The 16,454-nt window shown below is 45.0% G+C and overlaps 1 protein-coding gene across 5 annotated transcripts in view; it reads right to left on the bottom strand.

The window, feature by feature from the left end:
* The window catches only part of LOC137531844 (son of sevenless homolog 2-like), a 77,857-nt gene that overhangs the window by 31,397 nt on the left and 30,006 nt on the right, over positions 1 to 16,454 (bottom strand). For all 5 annotated transcript variants that reach the window (XM_068251818.1, XM_068251815.1, XM_068251820.1 and 2 more), the window contains exons 4-5: positions 7,933 to 8,065; positions 1,286 to 1,366 (exon numbers count right to left, since the gene is read on the bottom strand). In XM_068251818.1, coding sequence (XP_068107919.1) covers positions 8,009 to 8,065 — 57 coding nt within the window. In that variant the 3' untranslated portion in view covers positions 1,286 to 1,366; positions 7,933 to 8,008. The remainder of the gene's footprint in view (positions 1 to 1,285; positions 1,367 to 7,932; positions 8,066 to 16,454) is intronic.

Raw genomic sequence — 16,454 nt, forward strand, 5'->3', positions numbered from 1 at the left:
ACGGCGGGGAATGCGGCCGTGCACCTTGGGGTCGCGTCACCTAGCGCCCGTTATCTAACAGGTGGGCTAAATAGCTAGTGTTATAAATAAAGCTATATAACTGAAAAGAAAAATATTCGCTACTAATATTCTATTTACTGTCCGTACTACACATACAGTAAGTTTATTTTTGCTTCAGATTTGCTTAAAAAAACACTCAGACCTGTGGCAGATTTAATTAACTTAAAGGGACCATGAGCAAAGGTAAAAAAAGGAAATCTGGACTTACCGGGGACTTCTTTCACCCCCCCCCCCCCCCCCCCATAGTCTGCAAGGTCCCTCAGTGTCCTCTGTGACCCCTCCGTGGTCCCGCTGCTGCCTCCGTAAACCTAGCGACTTCGGCTGAAGTTGCGCTTGCGCGTCCCGACCAGGCACTCAGTGTGTCATCACGCCCGGCACCGTAAGGGTCCTGCGCATGTGCTGTTTAGTCTTTCAAGTACCGCGCATGTGGATGACCCTTACGTCGATGGGCGTGATGACGCGCCAGGTGCCTGGACGGCACATGCACAACTTTGGCCGAAGGCGCTCACCTACTAGAGGGGACCACCGAGGGGACCAAGAGGACACCGTGCAGGCTGCGGGGGGCTGGAGGAAGCACCTGGTAAGTCCAGATTTCCTTTTTTCACGTCTGTTCAGGGTACCTTTAAAAGCTCCAATTTCACTATAGTGTTCCTTTAACCAGCTGAGCGGTCTGGACGAGCTCAGCTCGTCCAACACCGCCAGCGGCTGCCGCTCAGGCCCTGCTGGGCCGATTTTGATGAAATAAAAAGCAGCACACGCAGCCGGCACTTTGCCAGCCGCGTGTGCTGCCTGATCGCCGCCGCTCTGCGGCGATTCGCCGCGAGCAGCGGCGAAAGAGGGCCCCCCTAGCCGCCTGAGCCCAGCGTAGCCGGAACAAAAAGTTCCGGCCAGCGCTAAGGGCTGGATCGGAGGCGGCTGACGTCAGGACGTCGGCTGACGTCGATGACGTCACTCCGCTCGTCGCTATGGCGACGATATAAGCGAAACAAGGAAGGCCGCTCATTGCGGCCTTCCTTGTTTATTCTGGGCGCCGGAGGCGATCGGAAGATCGCCTCCGGAGCGCCCTCTAGTGGGCTTTCATGCAGCCAACTTTCAGTTGGCTGCATGAAATAGTTTTTTTTTTATTTAAAAAAAACCCTCCCGCAGCCACCCTGGCGATTTAATCAGAACGCCAGGGTGGTTAAAAGATACACGAGTTGAATTATGCTATTAAAGTGTTACTTACCTGGGAGAAGCCCTATCCTATAAGGCAGCGTGTCACATTATATACTAACTTCAGGATGCTTTTTACCCGAATTCCAAAAATCTACAACAAGAAAACATCATTTTAACACAAATGTCATAAAAATCGGCTTCAGAGTCTGGTAATCCTCTACCGTCCTGTATTGTGGAGTACTAGTGATTCCATCTCATGCTTGTATACGGTTAGAGCAAGTTTGTGTGGGGAGGGCGACAGTAAGCGTCAAAGGGAAGGATGGCAAAAGAAAATCTGCTGCATACTCATGTTTAAATGAAAATGATGTCCAGTAGCCAATGTCTACAAGATGCTGTGATATAAATCATAACTACTCCCCAGTAAGTTTAAAGAGACTCTGAGCTCAAGATACTAAAAAGATTTATACATACCTACGGCTTCCTCCAGCCCCATACACTCCGATCGCTCCCACGCCGCTGTCCTCAGTTTTCTGCAGTGCCAGTACTGGGTCCCCGCACTTCCCTCAGTCGCAGCCAGTCTACGCAGGAGAAGTGCGCTCTTTGCGTATATCTCCAGCAGCTGATGGAGAGATACATAGAGGGTGCGCTTCTCTTACACCAGACTGGCTCCAACTGACGGAAGTGCGGGGACCCAGACTGAGGATGGCGGCGTGGTAACAATCAGAGCTTATTGGGTATGTATACATTTTTTTTAGTTCCCTGAGCTCTGGTACACTTTAAAGGACATTTAAAGTGAATGTAATGTGGGCATTTTAAAGGACAACTGAAGTGAGAAGAATATGGAGGCTACCATATTTCCTTTTAAACAATACTAGTTGTCTGGCAGTCCTACTGATCTATTTGGATGCAGTAGTATCTGAATCACAACAGAAACTAGGATGCAGCTAATCTTGTCAGATCTGACAATGTCAGAAACACCTGCATTGCTGCATGCTTGTTCAGGGTCTATGGTTAAATGTATTACAGCAGTGATGACTAACCTTAGCATTCCAGCTGTGACAAAACTACAAATCCAATCATGCCTCTCCCTCCCAGAGTTATGCTTAGAGCTGTCAGAGTATTGCAAAGCCTCATGGGACTTGTAGTTCCACCACAGCTGGAGTGCGAAGTTTAGCCATCACTGTATTTGAGGCAGAGGATCAGCATGGCAACTGGTATTGCTCAAAAGGAAATAAAAATGGCAGCCTCTGTATACCTCTCAGTTGTCCTTTAACTACTATACGACCGCCCCACGCCAATGGGCGTGGTTGCAGCGGCAGCCCCAGGACCGCCTAACGCCAATTGGCGTCAAGTCCTGGGGCTGCAGTTTGCAGATTGCACGCAGGCTACGCATGCATCTCCTTCTCGGGGGGCGGAGCTCCGTCTCGCCTTCAGTCTCCGAGCAGCGATTTCCGCTCGGGAGATTGTTTTGTTAGTACAGCGCTGTGATCAGCAGCAGCCCTGTACTGGGGACAGCCATGTGACACACTGTCCCCCTGGGGCACTTGAGAGCAATTGGCTCTAATAGGCAGAAGCCTATGACAGCCGATCGCTAGGATTGGCCAGCTGGGAGGGGTTTAAAAAAATAAATAAATAAATAGTAAAACAATAATAATAAAAAAATATTTATAAAAATAAACAAACACTGGGGGTGGGGGGGGCGATCAGACCCCACCAACAGAGAGCTCTGTTGATGTGGGGGGGAAAGGAGGGGGGCGGGGAGAAATCACTTGTGTGCTGTGTTGTGCGGCCCTGCAGCTTGGCCTTAAAGCTGCAGTGGCCAATTAAAGAAAAAACAGCCTGGTCTTTAGGGGGTTTAGCACTGTGGTCCTGAAGAGGTTAAGTGAAAGCAATGTGGCCAGTTGCTTACTTGGGGCTTCTTTGAGCCCACTGAAGTCCTTCTGGTCCCTTGCCATCATTCCATGCTGCTCCATTCAGCTGCTCTACCCCTCAGTAAGCTACATGCCTAGGCCTTGAGCCTCATCCATCGCACGGAAGCGTTTTCTGCTTGAGCAGTAAGTAAAGAGGCCCCAGGTAAGCTAAACTGGCAAGATCTATTTCACGTAACAGTCCCTTTTAAAAGGATCCTGACTGAGGTGAGAGACATATGGAGGAGGCCATATTTATTTCCTTTTAAACAATACCAGTTGTCTGGCAGCCCTGCTGGTCTTTCTAGTCAGCAGCAGCAGTGTACAAACGATTGTTCAGCTGATCAGTCAAAACCAGCAGTATCAGCTGAACGACCATTTGTAGTCCAAACGATCAGTCGTTTGGAAAAATCAGACGTGTGTACGCACCTTAACTTCTGGTTCCATTTAAAATGGGATCTTCACATCTGGGTGGAGAGTACCTTTTAAGTGAAAAACTCCAGCTTTTCTTACATTATTGGCTAGAAGTTACAATCCTAAAGTGAATAGTACTTTGTAATGCTTAAAAGGAAGCGTGTGGCCAGGGGCTGACTCTTAATCGGCTGAAAATGAAAGGATAGTCGAGGAGCTGCGAGAGCACAGGACAGCTTCAGGGGACTTGGGGAAGCCCCAGGTGAAGAAGAAGAAGAAGAAGAAGGAGGAGGAGGAGGAGGAGGAGGAGGAGAAGAAGAAATTAAAGATATTCAGATATTCACAAAGAAATGCTTATTTTTCTGCCCAGTTTTATTACACTCTGATAGTACATGTTCAATAAAAGGTGATTATTGAATGACTTATTTGTCTTCATTGTGATATGATGATGTCATACATATGTCCAGTCTTGAAATTCCAGTCAAGGTGTTTTTTGCTTTTTTATCTGTTAACCTGAACTTGTTGCTTATCTTGAAACATAACGCAGCATTTTATTATATTTAATGAATAAGGAATTTTGTGCCAGCATGCTGAACACTTAGGCCCGGTGCACACCAAAACCCGCTAGCAGATCCGCAAAATGCTAGCAGATTTTGAAACGCTTTTTCTTATTTTTCTGTAGCGTTTCAGCTAGCATTCTGAGGTTTGTGAAGCGTTTTGGTGTAGAAGATTTCATATATTGTTACAGTAAAACTGTTACTGAACAGCTCCTGTAACAAAAACGCCTGCAAAACCGCTCTGAAAAACGGCAGTTCAGAGCGGTTTTGCAGACGTTTTTGTTACAGAAGCTGCCATTTTTATTTCTTTTTGCGTTTTTCCTATACTTTACATTGGAGGCAGAAACACCTCCGCAATCCAAAAAATGCCTCACCCCGGGAGTATGCGTTTCAGCAAAACGCCTCCCGCTCTGGTGTGAACCACCCCATTGAGATACATTGACCAAGCGTATCCGCAGCCGCAAGCGGCTGCAAAAACGCTCAAAAAGCTGCTTGGTGTGCACCAGCCCTTACAGAGGATCTTACAACTGAGAAGGTCAGACAAGCTGAGGATCTGCAACAGAAAAGGTAGTCAGAGAAGCAAAGATCAGCAACAGAGCAGGTACCCAAACAGAGATTGGCAACAGGATAGGAATAGAGCCCTCAAGAACACAGGACTAAAAGCCTCATATTAATACCTGTAATTTTCTAGCTCTGCTTGTCTCATTCGGGAGGATCTCAGGTGTGTGAATTAAAGCAGAGAAATCTGAACCCTTATTCTGCATTAAAGAGACTCCGTAACAAAAATTGCATCCTGTTTTTTATCATCCTACAAGTTCCAAAAGCTATTCTAATGTGTTCTGGCTTACTGCAGCACTTTGTACTATCACAGTCTCTGTAATAAATCAACTTATCTCTCACTTGTCAGACTTGTCAGCCTGTGTCTGGAAGGCTGCCAAGTTCTTCAGTGTTGTGGTTCTGTGATGCATCTCCCCCCTCCTGGCCCCTCTCTGCACGCTGCTGTGTGTTATTTAGATTAGAGCAGCTTCTCTCTTCTCCCTTATCTTTTACAAGCTGGATAAATCGTCCTCTGAGCTGGCTGGGCTTTCACATAGTGAGGAATTACAGACAAGGGCAAAGCTGTTTGCAGGAAGAAAAGAGCAGCCTGAAACTTCAGTGCATGAGAGATGCAGGGGGAAAGAAACACACAAATGATCTCTTGAGATTCAAAAGGAATGCTGTATACAGCCTGCTTGTGTATGGATGTATTTTCTATGTGTGGACATACTGTACATCAACCTACTTCCTGTTTTGGTGGCCATTTTGTTTGTTTATTAACAAACTTTTTAAAACTGTTTTTAACCACTTTAAATGCGGCGGGGAGCGGCGAAATTGTGACAGAGGGTAATAGGAGATGTCCCCTAACGCACTGGTATGTTTACTTTTGTGTGATTTTAACAATACAGATTCTCTTTAAAACATTAGGGCAAAGAAGGTCAGTCAGCAAATCTCCCGCCTTAAAGGGAAGGTTCAGGGACTATAAAAAAAAAATAAAAAAATATCCACATCCACTTACCTGGGGCTTCCTCCAGCCCGTGGCAGGCAGGAGGTGCCCTCGGCGCCGCTCCGCAGGCTCCCGGTGGTCTCCAGTGGTGTGCCCGACCTGGCCAGGCCGGCGGCCAGGTCGGGCATCTTCTGCGCTCCAATCTGCGTCTCACTGGTGCGCGCTGACATCATCGGACGTCCTCCGGGCTGTACTGCGCAGGCTCAGAACTACTGAGTACGGCGATAGCACGTGTGACACTTTTTTGCAGACTAGGTGCGCTAAGCGGCCCAACGTCCTATTCACAGGTCATTTTGAGGCATTTGGTTTCTAGACTACTCCTCACGGTTTAGGGCCCCTAAAATGCCAGGGCAGTATAGGAACCCCACAAGTAACCCCATTTTAGAAAGAAGACAGACCAAGGTTTTCCGTTAGGTGTATGGTGAGTTCATAGATTTTATTTTTTGTCACAAGTTAGTTGAAAATGCCACTTTGTGAAAAAAACAAACAATAAAAATCAATTTAACTTTTGACAAAAAATAAAATCTTCTATGAACTCGTCATACACCTAACGGAATACCTTGGGGTGTCTTCTTTCTAAAATGGGGCCACTTGTGGGGTTCCTATACTGCCCTGGCATTTTAGGGCCCAAAACCGTGAGGAGTAGTCAGGAAACCAAATGCCTCAAAAGGACTGTTCAGGGGTATAAGCATCTGCAAATTTTGATGACAGGTGGTCTATGAGGGGGCGAATTTTGTGGAACCGGTCATAAGCAGGGTGGCCTCTTAGATGACAGGTTGTATTGGCACTGAAGTGCAGGAAGCGCAGGATGTTCTCAAATCGTGACCTGGACATGGCAGCAGAGAACATGGGCATGTGATGTATTGGGTGCGTAGACCAATAAGACCGCAATACATTATTTTTGACTAGACCCATGTTAAGGAGAAGGCCCCAAAAAATGTTACGTTCGGAAACTTGGAGTGGCTTCCACCGAAAAGGCTGGGCATAGTGGCTTCTTGAATTGGCGGTTGCGTATTGTGTGGCATAATGGTTGGTCTCAGCCACAATTAAGTCATAACAGCAGTGATCAGAAAAAAAAAATTCTGTCACTGCGGTGGGGCGGGTGTGGGTTTAGCCGTGCGATCAGAAGCCTGCAGGGGGCAAATTAGGGCCTGATCTGATGGGTAGCAGTGACAGGGGGTGACGGGGTGATTGATGGGTGATCAGTAGGTGATTACAGAGGAGAATATATGCAAGCAATGCACTGGCGAGTTGATCAGAGGGGGTCTGGGGGGCTATCTGAGGGTGTGGGCCGGTGATTGGGTGACCGCAAGGGGCAGATTAGGGTCTGATCTGATGGGTAGCAGTGACAGGTGGTGACGGGGTGATTGATAGGTGATCAGTGGGTGATTAGAGGGGAGAACAGATGTAAACAATGCACTTTGGAGGTGATCTGAGGGCGGGTCTGCGGACAATCTGAGGGTGTGGGCGGGTGATGAGGTGCCCACAAGGGGCAGGTTAGGATCTGATCTGATGGGTGGCAGTGACAGGTGGTGATTGACAGGTGATCAGTGGGTGATTACAGGGGAGGATAGATGTATACAGTACACAGGGGGGGGGGGGTCTGGGGAGGATCTGAGAGTGGGGGGGGGGTGATCAGGAGCCCCCATGGGGCAGTTTAGGACCTGATCTGAAATATAGCATTGACAGATAGTGACAGGGAGTTATTGATGGGTGAGTAGGGGGGTGATTGGGTGCAAACTGTGGTCTGTGGGGTGGGCGGGGAGGGGGGGGGTCTGATGGGTGCTGTGGGTGATCAGAGGGCAGGATCAGTGTGCTTGGGTGCAGACAAGGAGGGCTGCAGCCTGCCCTGGTGGTCTCTGGGTGATCACTGGGACCACCACCAGGGCAGGAGGCAGCCTGTATAATACGCTTTGTATACATTACAAAGCATATTATACGCTTTAGATCAAGGAGCCAATAACCCGCCGGCACTTCAGAACGGCCGTCGGGTTAGAGAGCCAGGTGGGCGGAGCCTGTGGCCGGCGGCAGCGCGCGTCATCAGTGACGCGATCGCCGGCCAAACACGCCCCCAGCCGGTGGAGCACGCTCTTGGCCCTCCCTTCTTCCTCACAGGGACACTATCAGTTAGATAGTTATTAGTGTCTCTGTTTAAATAAGGATAGTTAGGGTGCAGACACCTAAAGCGTCACTTGATGTATGGTGAAGGGTGGGGGGTTGGGAATAAAAGTTTGTTGGGTTTATGGTGGTGGTGCAGTTTATCTGTTGTTGTGATGCACTACTGCAGTTTTTTGTGTACCTTTTCTGTCCTCTCTCTCCTTTCCTTTTCCTTCTTCTCTCCAGCACCTCCTCAGCCGGTGGTAACGACCTGTTCGTTAATTGTGAGTATGATCCAATATTTTTCTGTTTTTCTTTTTTTTTTTTAAAACAGCCTTTATTAAACATAGAAAAAAAATAGTCAGTCAACATTTTAACAAAAACTATTCAAAGGTTTCAGTACAGCAGTATAGGGCATTAAGACTTACTTACATGACTACTATCCTGTGAACATCAGATACAAGCATAGACCCTTCAGGGTCCAAATAGAGCTAGAGTTAGGAAAGTACCTACATCCAATCATTCCATTACAGTTATAGTAATAGTTATAAGAGGGGAATAAGCAACGGTAGAGTATCACAATATTATAGAAACACCCGATTAGGAATCTATGGGCTGTGCAAACAGTCGAGATCTTACTAGATCTAAGTCTGGTAGACCTGGGGTATCTAACCAGGGTGCCCATATCTTTTCGAATTTTTGAGGTGCCCCTCTATGCAAATATATCAATTTTTCTAATTTAAGATATGAGTTAACCTGAGATATCCACATCTCTGTCTTAGGGATAGTGGGACTGATCCACAGTGTTAGTATGAGTTTTCTCGCTTGGAATAGGAGGCGTTGCACTAAAGTCTGCACATGCTCGGCCAATGGTATATCTGTCATTAGACCCAGGATACATACTTGAATTGTACGTGGAATCTTCTGGCCGACAACTATGTCCACCGTATCTAGTATGGCCCCCCAGTATCAATGTAGTTTAGGGCAATGCCATAGCATGTGCAGTAAATCACCGTGGTCTCTACAACATCTTGTACATGTGGGAGTTTCTTTAAGATGCATTTTCTGTAGTCTGGCAGGTGTTAGTAAAGTTCTATATATGATGTTTAATTGGGACATTTTTTGAGAAGCATTTGTTGACATGAGAGGTATATTTTGTAGGATGTCTGACCATTGCTCTACTGTTAGATCTTCAAGATCTTTTACCCAACTTTCAAAGCTTTTGAGGGGAAATTTTTCTAAAAATAATTTGAGAATTAAGGCATAACAAGAAGAGATAAAGGTACTTCTGCTGTTAGCCTGACTGATCATGTTAAAAATTGGCACTGGACTAACATCCAACACTTGTGATTGCTGCTGTTTTAGTATTGCATGTTTAAGTTGCATATATTAAAAATTGAATAATGGGGAGCAGCTCACCCCCATTTGGGATGCTATGTCCTGTGGAGCGCGGAGAGAGGATCTATCAAGCGCCTGTGTCAAGAGCACCAGTCCCTTTTTAGCCCATAATTTTAAGAATGTGAGTCCCTGAAGCTCCGGTAGGCGGGAGTTCCCTTCAATTGGTGAGTAAGCAGTAATTCCTTTTACCCCCTGCATAATTCTAATTCTATCCCATGTTTTCTGCATCAGCATCAGTGTAGGAGCCTGCAGACCCAAACTCCTTGGTATCCCTGCCTCTAAAGCAGTGTAAACCGAGCCATGTCCCAATAGTGCATCTATTAAACATCTTGTGGAGTCTTTCATGTCTTCCGACCCCCAGCCCACTATGGGCTTGATTCACAAAGCGGTGCTAACCTACTTAGCATGTCTAAAGTCTTTAGACGCGCTAACCAGGGTGCTAAGTAGGTTAGCACTGGATTTCTCAATCAGATCGCGCGCTAACTTTGCGCGCGCAAAGTTTTACGCGCGCAAAGTTTTATGCGCATAAAGTTTTATGCGCGAAAAGCTGGTTTAGACGTGCTAAGGGGGTTTTCACAGGCGTGCTAACAGTTAGCACCGCTTTGTGAATCAAGCCCTTTATGTTGAGTTTGAGAGGCCAGATAGTATACCCATGCATTTGGGACTGCTAGTCCTCCTTCGTCCTTTGGGTATTGTAAATATTGTAATTTTATCTTTACCCTACCCTGTCCCCAAATGAAATCTCTGTTTTTCTTTAAATTAGGACGACCCTTAAATGCTTATCATGGAACGTGAGAGGTCTCGGATCTAAAATTAAAAGGTCCTTGATATTTAACTATATAAAGAAACATAATCCACATATATGCATTCTCTTAGAGACCCACCTGGTGGGAAATAAAATTTTGTCCCTTAAACTCCCATGGGTTCTTCATCACTATCACTCGACTTATTCTACGTACTCAAGAGGGGTGTCAGTACTCATACATAAGTCCCTCCCAATTAAAATACTGAACACGTCCACTGACAATAAAGGCAGGTATGTCCTAGTGCAGGGGTCCCCAACCTGTGGTCCGCGGCCCACTAGTGGTCCGCAGGACATTTTACAGTGGGCCGCGGCTTCAGACTGATTTTTAACTTTCTCAGTGTTATTTTTAGTTTTTATGCACGGCCTCGGCCGTGGACGTCATAGTTCGCCAGTCCCGCCCCCTCAATCTGTGGCCAATCAACCCCCCTGAAGCGCCGGCGAAGAACTGCATCTCGGAAGCGCCAGTCCTGCCTCCTTCATCAATGGGGCAATCATCGCAATGCTCGGAGGCCTTCAGACACGCCCGCTCCATACTTGTGGCCAATCACGCTCTTACTCAAGTGGCATCACTGCGAGCGGCGACTTTGTCCGCAGATACAGACGTGTTTGGGCGCCATTTGAGGTGTGAGCTGATGGTGGGAGCCTGACCCTGGGACACTGGGAGCCGGTCACTGGGAGCCTGACACTGGGGTAACTACTTGCTACACTGGGCTAACTGTACTTGCTATACTGGGTTAACTGTACTTGCTATACTGGGCTAACTGTACTTGCTATACTGGGCTAACTGTACTTGCTATACTGTGCTAACTGTACTTGCTATACTGGGCTAACTGTACTTGCTATACTGGGCTAACTGTACTTGCTATACTGGGCTAACTATACTTGCTGTACTGTGGTAACTGTACTTACTGTACTGTGGTAACTGTACTTACTGTACTGTGGTAACTGTACTTACTGTACTGTGGTAACTGTACTAGCTATACTGGGTTAACTGTACTAGCTATACTGGGCTAACTGTACTAGCTATACTGGGCTAACAGTACTAGCTATACTGGGCTAACTGTACTAGCTATACTGGGCTAACTGTACTAGCTATACTGGGCTAACTGTACTAGCTATACTGGGCTAACTGTAGTAGCTATACTCTGGTAACTGTACTTGCTATACTGGGCTAACTATACTTGCTGTACTGTGGTAACAGTTGGCTGATGGTGTAATGGTTAAGGGCTCTGCCTCTGACACAGGAGACCAAGGTTCGAATCTCGGCTCTGCCTGTTCAGTAAGCCAGCACTAATTCAGTAGGAGACCTTTGGCAAGTCTCCCTTACACTGCTACTGCCAATAGAGCGCGCCCTAGTGGCTGCTGCTCTGCTCTGGCGCTTTGAGTCCGCAAGGAGAAAAGCGCAATATAAATGTTATTTGTCTTGTCTTGTAACTGTACTTACTGTACTGTGGTAACTGTACTAGCTATACTGGGGTAACTGTACTTGCTATACTGTGGTAACTGTACTTCCTATACAGTGGTAACTGTACCAGCTATACTGGGGTAACTGTAGTAGCTATACTGTGGTAACTGTACTTGCTATACTGGGCTAACTATACTTGCTATACTGTAGTAACTATACTTGCTATACTGTACTAGCTATACTGGGGTAACTGTACTAGCTATACTGGGGTAACTGTACTAGCTATACTGGAGTAACTATACTAACTATATTGGGGTAACTATACTACCTAACTAACTATACTGGGGCAACTATAGTCCTTTCACAGGGGCAACTGTGTTAGCTACCTATACTGGGGGCAACTATACCTAGATACCTACTTACCTATATACTACACTCAAAATCAGGGAAAAAAGGGGGGGGGGGGTGGCTGCTGCCGCGACTAACCACGCCCCCCCACCGGGCCCCAGAGAAAAGTTTGGTCGGGATAGTGGGCCCCGGCCTCAAAAAGGTTGGGGACCCCTGTCCTAGTGCATTTCCAGCTGTATGGGGTTAACTATATACTAGTGGGTCTATATCTTCCACCTCCAGCAGATAAACAAATACTATACAATATATTCCTTAAAGCAGCAAACTGTCAATGCGACAAAATCTTATTAATGGGAGACTTTAACATGGTATTGGATCCCTCCAAGGATAGGTCTGCCTCCACTTCTAGGGACAACAGGGATCTTTCCATGTGGGCGGAAGCCCATCAGCTGCAGGATCTGTGGCGGTGGAAATACCCAGCCCATTCTGATTATACTTGCTATTCTGCTGCCCATAAATCAATGTCCAGAATAGATATGGCCTTCGGATCCCCCTCTATGTTTCCACTTGTGCAATCGGTAGAAATTCTCCCTCTGGGAGTCTCAGACCACTCTCCTATCATGGTCACCCTGACCTCTCATACAGCACCTAAAGATACATTATGGCGTATCTCTAAGTATTACATCCAAGAACCAAGCATACAAACTAAAATTGACCAACACATTACTGAGTACTGGAAACAGAATACTCATTCCACCTCAAGTGAGATAGTGTGGGATGCGGGGAAAGCAGTAATTAGGGGGTATTATATGTCTGCAGTTAAGATATTCAAAGCAGACTCTAGGAAAAATATTAATGACCACGAAACAGAAATGATAGCAAGGGAACAGACATATAAACAGAACCCTACAACTGAGACATGGCGCTCTTGGCAAGGTGCTTTAAGACATAGGAAGGCGGCACTTATAGATAAGACTAAAAACTCTCTTTTGTGCTAATCACAACGAATTTTTGAATATGGGGATAAAAATAGTCGACTACTGGCTTGGCTGGCAAAAGATAACGCTACTGCTCCGGCTATACCTACTATTATAAATGATGTAGGAGAGATATTGGTAGACCCTGAGGAGATAAACAAAACGTTTGTTTCCTTTTACAAAACGCTGTATACCTCTAAGGCTAACTATGATTTAGATCTCCTATCCTCTTATATCCAAGATGTGGATCTTCCCTCTCTATCAGAAGACAGCGGCAAAGCTTTAAATGTGCTTATTAGTGTGGAAGAAGTCCAAGGGGCTATCTCCGAACTCAAAACAAACAAGACTCCAGGTCCTGATGGACTCCCGGCTGAATTCTACCATACATATTCCAATCAAGTTGCAGATAAACTTTGCTCGCTGTTCAATGATATTCTTGCAGGGAAGAACTTGCCTCCTACTTTTAAAGAAGCTATCATCATAGTTATCCTAAAGCCTAATAAAAACCCTAATTACTGTGGTTCTTATAGACCAATATCACTCCTAAATGCAGATGCCAAAATACTCGCCAAAATATTGGCAAATAGGCTTAAGAAAGTTATAACGGAATTGGTTCATTGCGACCAGACCGGGTTTATGCCAGGACGTAGTACAGACATCAACATAAGAAGACTTTTTACTAATATCTCTATTCCCCCTCAGGAGAATAGTAGACGCACAGTGGCCTCCCTGGACACAGAGAAGGCCTTTGATTTGGTGGAATGGCAGTATTTGTGGCACTTGCTGAATAAGCTAGGTCTAGGGGATCATTTTATTGCTTGGGTCCAAGCCTTGTACCATGAACCAGTAGCCCGCATAAAAACAGGTAATAATATCTCCCTTCCATTCCCGCTGTCTAGGGGCACACGCCAAGGCTGCCCACTGTCGCCATATCTCTTCGCCCTTGCAATCGAACCTTTAGCAATACTAATTAGAAATGCTGAAAACGTTAAGGGTATACAGGTGGGATTATTAGAGGAAAAGGTGTCCATGTACGCGGACGACACCCTACTCTACTTGGGGGATCCGGAGGCCTCTCTCTCTGAAGCACTAGAAATTATAAACACTTTTGGTAAATTTTCAGGATTAAGGGTCAATTGGGACAAGTCAGTGTTGATGCCACTGGACACTTTTGACACATCCTCTAATCCTTCTGCTCTTAGTTGGGTCACACAGTTCAGATACCTTGGAATAAATATCACCAATAATCTAATGGATTTCAGCCCCCTCAATGTCCAGCCTGTAGTTGATGCCCTTAAACTTAAGATTGCCCTTTGGAAAGCACTTCCTTTGACTCTTATAGGTAGGATTAACATTTTTAAAATGATCTTTCTCCCCAAATTCTTATGCATCTTTAGACAGGCCCTGGTGACTCTTCCTAAAAGTTTATTTTAAGAAATTACATTCACTGATTTCTGGATTCCTGTGGGGGATCAGGTCCCAAGAGTAGGTCTTACTACACTCCAGTTCCCAGCGGATCAAGGGGGGTTGGCTCTACCGGATCTATATATATACTACTGTGCGGCAGTACTTGTGTCTGTGAGATGGTGGTTCTGCCAGGACAATTATAACGCAGCAGTCGCAGTGGAAGCGGCAAGATTAGGTTCTTATGAAAGATTAACTTTGCTACCCTTCCGTTCCACTGACTCTGATGACAGATGTACGACTCCTATGGTAACCACAGTTAAAGTGTGGAAGGACATGAATAAATATACTGGGGATAAAGATAAGGTATCTCCTCACACCCCTCTTTGGGATAACCCCTCCCTGACCCATTTCTGCCGGATACCAGACCCAGTGTTATGGGCAAGATATGGTATTAAAGCATTACAACACATAGTAGATAATGATGGTTTGTTACAATTCAATACACTTAAACGTATATATAATCTGCCTAACAAAATGTTTTTTAGATTCCTCCAACTGCGTCATGCATACAATGCACAATTTCCACAAGATAGTCCACCCTTGGTCTCTGGCAATCTGGAAAAAACGTTAATGGTAGCGGAACTCGATAAACCACTTTCTGTCATTTACTTTACACTAATGAATAATAACACGCATACTATTTCTCGATGTAAAGCCTGATGGAATGAGGATATTATGGGGTTAGATGATGCAGATTGGGATGAAATACTGGAAGAATTTGTTAAAACCCCTATATCTGCTAAAGAACGACTAATTTAATTTAAGTTCCTACACAGAACGTATTTAACACCTGTGCATATGAAGAAAATCTCTAACACACACAGTCCTAACTGCCCAAGATGCAGGGTCACCCAGGGTACCTATTTCCATATGTTCTGGGAATGCCCCAAGATACTCAATTTCTGGCAAGAAGTTATCACACTCATTAATGAAATCCTTGAAACGCATTTGATGCTCTCCCCTAGAATAGTATTATTGGGATTACTAGATGGTACTCCGGCAAACAAGTACTCGCAGTATTTAGTTAAATTTCTATGCTTTTATAGACGTAAGGAGATACTTTGAACATGGAAATCTGACAAATCCCCTTCCCTCAACTTTTGGAAGAGAACAGTTCTTAAAACTTTGCCATTATATCGTCTAACCTATAAGAGCAGGAACTGTCCCCAGCGATATGACAAAATATGGGCCCCATGGTACAATAATGTGGATGCCCTCCCAACCGGTCCAGATGATTAATCTTATTTTCTTTCTAACAGCCTCTCTCTACAATAAAATAAAATAGGCTTAGTGGCCACGGCTGGACGGGGGGAGGTGCTGGAGAATCTTTTTCTTTCTCTTCTTCTCTCTCTCTTCTCCTTTCTCTCTCATCCTCTTCTCTCTCTTCCTCCCATTCTCTTCTTCTCCTTAACTTTTCCTCCTTCGTCATGCTCTAAGATCCACAATGTAATCTGACTCGGTACTCTGAATATTCAGATATTGGTTACAGGATCACCATGTATGCAGACCAAAAGTATGTACTATGCAATTTTACTCATAATTCTCTGGTATAGCTGTATGATCAATACTGTTGTATATAAGCACTACATGTATGTACTTAAGTTGACAAGATAAATTGTCATACGCTGTTTATTAATGTATGCAACGGTTGTCAGCTATGCTAAGATTCCTGCTGGATCAAGGCGCTGTTTTTCTTTTTCACTTTCTTGTCTATGTTTATGCATTGTTAAAACAAACAAAACAATAAAACTTGATTTGTTAAAAAAAAAACACGCCCCCAGCAGCCACCACCAATGGGCGTATTGCGGTCGTTTAGGCCCAGCCTTTGCCACCGCCCATGGGCTGAAGGCGGTCCTTAAGTGGTTAAAGCACCAGGATCACACAAATGTGTAAAATTTAAAATACATGTGTATGCATTTGGATAAAATGTACATTTGTTCCAGAGAAGTATAAAGTATATATTCATTTTTTCGTATATAGACCCTTTCTAGGGAATGCTTTTTTTTTTTTTTTTTTTTTTTTTTTTTTAAAGAATTAAGAAAATACTGAGATCCTAAATGAGACAATAACCTAGTCCAAAAGCGGTCAGTTTTTTACCTGCATACTGTAAGCGACAGCAACGTAGGAGAAAAGTAATTTATGGTGCATTTTACTCTATGAGAAATGTACTTTCCTATAGGTATGTGTACACAGGTATTTTAATTTTTTTGTGATATTGGGCCTTATGCAATCTACTTTTTCTCCTAAGTTTTCTCCTAGGTGATATTTTCGCACCTGGTCATATAATGCTTTTTAAACCACCAGCAAGCAAGAAAATACACAAA

This window comes from Hyperolius riggenbachi, chromosome 9 (genome assembly GCF_040937935.1).
Source record: "Hyperolius riggenbachi isolate aHypRig1 chromosome 9, aHypRig1.pri, whole genome shotgun sequence".
Lineage (NCBI taxonomy): Eukaryota > Metazoa > Chordata > Amphibia > Anura > Hyperoliidae > Hyperolius > Hyperolius riggenbachi.